The 5,489-nt window shown below is 35.1% G+C and overlaps 1 protein-coding gene across 3 annotated transcripts in view; it reads left to right on the top strand.

Moving 5' to 3' along the window:
• Window positions 1–5,190, top strand: part of ranbp3b (RAN binding protein 3b) — a 19,941-nt gene extending 14,751 nt beyond the window's left edge. For 2 of the 3 annotated variants that reach the window (XM_016496408.1, XM_016496393.1), the window contains 3 exons: window positions 1,029–1,153; window positions 4,741–4,861; window positions 4,945–5,189. In XM_016496408.1, the coding sequence (XP_016351894.1) occupies window positions 1,029–1,153; window positions 4,741–4,861; window positions 4,945–5,108 (410 nt within the window). In that variant the 3' untranslated portion in view covers window positions 5,109–5,189. Of the gene's footprint in view, window positions 1–1,028; window positions 1,154–4,740; window positions 4,862–4,944 lie in introns of all 3 variants that reach the window. The other variant, XM_016496398.1, reaches the window with a different exon arrangement.
• Window positions 5,191–5,489: the final 299 nt, after the last annotated feature.

The following is a 5,489-nucleotide window of genomic DNA, read 5'->3' as shown; positions in this document are numbered from 1 at the left end:
ATATATATATTAGGGGTGTAACGGTTCACAAAATTTACGGTTCGGTTCGATACGACACGGTGTCATGGTTTGGTTCGGTACGGGGGTAATTGGTTGCGATGCAATGTTGGAAATATTTTTGTCTTAAACCATGAAGGCGAGCCAATGAATATCACACACAAGCAACGTGCAAACTTTAAGCAAGAGTTATTCCGGTGAACGTCTTGATCTCGGTCAATAGTGAATTTCGCAGCGCGTGCCCGTCCGCTGACGTTACGCCACTGGGCAGACCGCACGTTGCCTGTTACGTCATTTGGGCTGCCTTGTTGAGCGCATTGGCACTGAGAACATTATATTTCATACACTTTAAGCTGTTTTATTTTCCAAATGTAATAGTATTAGTCCAACGAATCGAATCGTTCGGTTTGTAATGCGTACCAAACCAAAAGCCTCGTACCGAACGGTTCAATATGAATACGTGTAAAATAATTTTTATATATTAAAATAAATTCAAATTCATTTAAAATAACCAAAGTAAATTAAACATTTAAAAATTAATTATTAATGTAAAAATGTTAAAGAAGTGAATGAATATAAAATATAAATGAAATATAACCTTGAAATTAAATTTGATAAATATAAAAAATTAAGCTTATGGATGGATAGATGGATTTATTTATGTATTTTTTATTTGTCTCCATGGTCATGTTTTTCAAATTGGTTGTTGTTTTGATGCTTTGTTCTGATTGGCTGTGATTTGTGTTCCTTAGTATGACATTTCGTTTTCAGTGAGTTGATACTTGATGCTAAGAACATGATTCTGACTCCTAATTGCATGTTGTATCTCTTGACATTGGTCATACCAGAATCACACTTTGATTGTTTGGCTTATTGAATATTAATTATGTGACTGGATGCTCTAGGATTATCAGTGTCGTCATGCAATAATTAATATTTTGAGCTAAGCATTCACCATAATAGGCATGTTTGCTACAATCAGTTCATCCTGAGAAGTTGAAATGATGCTTTTCTCCCTGTGTGTATGTCAGATCACAGTGTAACGGAGTCTCTGGAAGAGTCGGCAGCCGCGTACACCAAAGCCACTGCCAAGAAGTGCATTCTGGAGAAAGTAGAGGTCCGCACAGGAGAGGAGGCGGAGAGCAACGTGTTACAGGTGAGACGACGTTCAACAGCAGTCAGCGTCGCCACAGCAAAAACATTGGAGAATGTTCTGGGTTCAGAACAAAATAATCTGTCAACAACATCTGCTGCAGCTTTTGCTTACCTCAGAAAGTGATCTCAACTCATCATTCATAAAAGAAATGTTTCTTGAGCAGCAAATCAGCATATTAGAATGATAATAGTTTCTGAAGGATCATGTGACACTGAAGACTGGAGCAGGGGCGGATTTAGTGATTTGGGGGCCCCAGGCAAAATACAGGAATGGGGCCCTATACAATTTCACACATTTACAACCTTGGTTTCTTTCACTGTTGCTCGCTGCTGCACGACCGTGTCCCATAGTTGTCCAATCTTTTAGATTTTTCATGTACATGTTATAAATAAAGGATTTCTTTAATGTTGTAAATCCCTTGTTCATATTTAAACAGGTTATAATAGTATTAGAGTAGGTTGGACACTAGGTGGTGCGTTTGGGGTAATTTTCACTATGCAATTGTCTACACAACGCAAGGCTGTCTAATTCTAAACTTTAAAATATACATTTATTATTATTTTTTTTTAATTGCACATTTAAATTAAACTGAAGGAAATTATAAATTTACATGCTTAAGGATTATTTCAACCAAACATGAAGTGTGCCTGTGTGGAAAGTGACTGTGCATGGTCCTTCTTGGGTCCTTCACAAAAACGAGTGAGTGCCATTAAAAAAAATTAAAATAGGCCCTATATAATATGCACTGTTGCTTAGTATTAAAATTATAGCTTCAGAGGCATGATATTTGTAGGGCCCTATGAAATCCGTTTTATTTTTCCCAAATTAGCCTAAGTTTTATTTTTTCCAAAATCTTTTTTTCAGTTAAAATTTTTCTGGATTCAGTTTTTTTTTTTTTTTCGTTTTAATTTTTCTGGATGATTATATTAAATTTTAACAAAAAACATGTCTAATTAATTAAAATCATGAAACTTGTTTAATTTAACAGCAATTTAGGCCTATTAAAAGTTTAGGCCTAAACAAAAATTACATTCTTAGGCCCCAAATTCTGTGCTTTCCATTTTAATTTTTCTGTATTCCATTTTATTTTTCTGGTAATCAAATGAAGGCAAAAACATGAATCTATCTTTTATTCCAATGAAAATTAAACAAACCCTTTAATTTTTGTACATTCAAAATGCTACACAACAGAAGTTTACTGTGTAACGAGCAATGTCACGGAATTCGTCAAATATTGAATGAATAAATCAAATGCAATTCAGTACACTTCAATCAAACCGCAATATGGACTAGTGTATGTGAATATTAAATGGAAAAAATACTATTTGGCTACTACAGGCGACAACCGCGAGCGTTGCGCGTGCTTGCATGGCAAACTAGAAAACGAAACGCGCGTCTGCGCCGTTCATTCCGTCACATTCCGGGTTACACAGTAAATTCCGTTTTTATAAATAGATTCCGGGATTCCGTCCCCATTTTCTACATCGCCCTACTTCTGCTAAGAAGCACGTTCAACGCGGACGCACAGACAGTTGTCGTGGTAATGAACACCAGAGCAACTACTTGAACGCGCATCTCGCATATAAAAAGCATTTTAGGGGGCCCTTTGCTTTTGGGGGCCCAAGGCGGTCGCCTACCTTTGCCTAATGGGATCATGTGACTGAAGACTGGAGTAATGATGCTGAAAATTCAGCTTTGATCACAGGAATAAATTACATTTTACAGTATATTCACATAGAAACAGCTATTTTAAATTGTAATAATATTTCAGTTTTTACTGTTTTTTTATTAAGTAAATGCAGCCTTGCTGAACAGAAGAAACCTCTTTCAAAACAAACAAAAAAAATGTAATTATTCCAAATCCTTTTTTTTTTTTTCTATCACACTAGTCTCATGTTAACCTGTAATGTTTCGGGTTCAGTGCAAATTAAGCTCAATCAACAGCTTTTGTGGCATAATTTTGATCATCGTAAAAACAAAAAATGAATCCTACTTGTTCCTCATTTTCCCCAACAAAAGGAAAAATCTGAGTTACGGTGAGACACAATGGAAGTGAATGGGGTCAATTTTAAAACATTAACATACTGTTCAATAGTGCATAAATGTAAATGCATTCATTATTTTAGTGTGAAACACTGCTTATTAATAATTTGTGTAAACTTTGTTTTTTGTATTTTTGTCAAATTTGTATCAAATTTGACTGTTTTTGCCATGACAAAACAAGGGGCATAAAAATATATATATTAAAAAAATAAATCCATCAATAAATAAACAGCTTCATACCACAAATAATGCACAAGTTTTAACAAAATATGTATTACAAAGTGCATTTATACAATTATAATCTTGACATTTCTGTTTTTAAATCCTTCCCTTTCTCACTGTAAACTTTTTTTTTTTTTTTTTTTAAGAAAAGGGGACAAGTACATTTATTTTTTTGTGCTATTTATTTATTTTATTTGTGTTTCTTTTTTAACAAAACCCCTTTTTTTAGTCAAATTCTTGGTGCATTTTTTTTTCCTCTTGCCATAAACTTCCTTTTTTATATATAAAGCATAGGAGGGATTTAGGAGTCCATTTATCATAGATGCAAACTCCTCAGCTTTCAGTGACAACTCACTTTTTTTAGATCAAAATAGGTCACCTTTGAGATTTGCTTAGATCCAATGAGAATGTTTTTTTTTTGTTTTTTTGTTTTTTTGGGATGGGTATGGAGGACATTTTATTTGGGTATTTAAGACTGGTTAGACTAGTCTTAAAGTTAGTCATCTAATTTTTTTTTTCTTCAAGACTGGTTATAACTTTTTAAATTCAGTTTGTATAGTACTCTTTACTTCAAAACTTTACTTCAAAATCTGACTATTTTATGTATTAGGGTCTGAGATGTGGGAACGGTGAAGAGAGAGGGCAAACATTTTTGCATTTTAGGTCAGCATTGCCGTCTAATCAGCCAATATTGTCTTAAATAGACAGCACTGCATAGCACTTCATCTTTTATAACATGGGATTTTTACCAAATATATTCAATCTTGATTTTTGTCAAATGTTGCAACAAGATGTTAAAATTGTTTTATTTTTTTCTTAAAAAAAAAATGTTTTGGACACATTATGTAATAAAAAATTATTATTTTTTTTAAATACCTTAAAGTAACTGCAAATGAGCATGTAAAGCAAATACCTTTAAAAGAAATTCCGTGCGGAGCATGCCCCCAATCCGCACGATGTTCTCACCTTTTTTCCCCCTTACCTGTTTGGATCTCTGATTTATTTTTTCATGCTTATCAGTAGTTAGTTTATTTGTACATCATTTATTTTATTAGTTCAGGTTATGCTTTTAAAACTGTGTGTATTTAAATTTGTGTTCCAGTGTCTTGCCTCATAGAAGTCTATTGTAAGTGCATCAGTGTAAACGGAGAGCAGTCTGAAAGATTTTCTGTGGTAATTGGCAGCAGGCTGCAGATGCGTTTTATAGAGCTTAAGTTGCACTGACACTGGAACATTCCTTTAATCTTTTCAGGCCTGTTTTTTCCTCTCAGTGAAACTTCGATGTGCTGATAATGAGCTGATTTGTGTCCGTCTCTCCACAGATGCAGTGCAAGTTGTTTGTGTTCGATAAGCCAGCTCAGTCGTGGGTGGAACGAGGCCGCGGTCTGCTTAGACTTAACGACATGGCATCCACCGACGACGGCACCTTACAGTCGAGATTAGGTAAGAGCAGCGCTGAATATCAGGCCTCTTTAGAGCAGCCGAAATGTGATGTTGTTCCTCATGTGTCTGCGTCTGTCTGTTAGTGATGCGCACGCAGGGCAGTCTGCGGTTGATCCTCAACACGAAGCTCTGGCCTCAGATGCAGGTGGATAAACCCAGTGAGAAGAGCGTTCGTATCACAGCCATGGACACTGAGGACCAGGGCGTCAAGGTCTTCCTCATATCGGTAGGATGGACACCTCTGTAACACTTTACACAGGAAGTGCATCGGTTTTTAGTTGTATTTCTGTTAAAAGTTGTATTTCTGTTAAATAATGCAAAAGTTTTACACAGTTACACACACACACACACACACACACAGAGATAAAAAGCAACTCTGGTATCAGGTTTTACTGCTCACAGGAAATTTTACCCAATAAATAAATATAATAAAAAAATGTGTGTATGTATGTGTATGTATATATATACATACACTGAACAAAATTATAAACGCAACACTTTTGTTTTTGCCCCCATTTTTCATAAGCTGAACTCAAAGATCTAAGACTTTTTCTATGTACACAAAAGGCCTATTTCTCTCAAATATTGTTCACAAATCTGTCTAAATCTGTGTTAGTGAGCACTTCTC

This window comes from Sinocyclocheilus anshuiensis, unplaced genomic scaffold (genome assembly GCF_001515605.1).
Source record: "Sinocyclocheilus anshuiensis isolate Anshui unplaced genomic scaffold, SAMN03320099.WGS_v1.1 scaffold217, whole genome shotgun sequence".
In the NCBI taxonomy this organism is placed as follows: domain Eukaryota; kingdom Metazoa; phylum Chordata; class Actinopteri; order Cypriniformes; family Cyprinidae; genus Sinocyclocheilus; species Sinocyclocheilus anshuiensis.
Note: the sequence above shows the minus strand (reverse complement) of the source record. Positions and strands in the feature narration are given on the sequence as shown.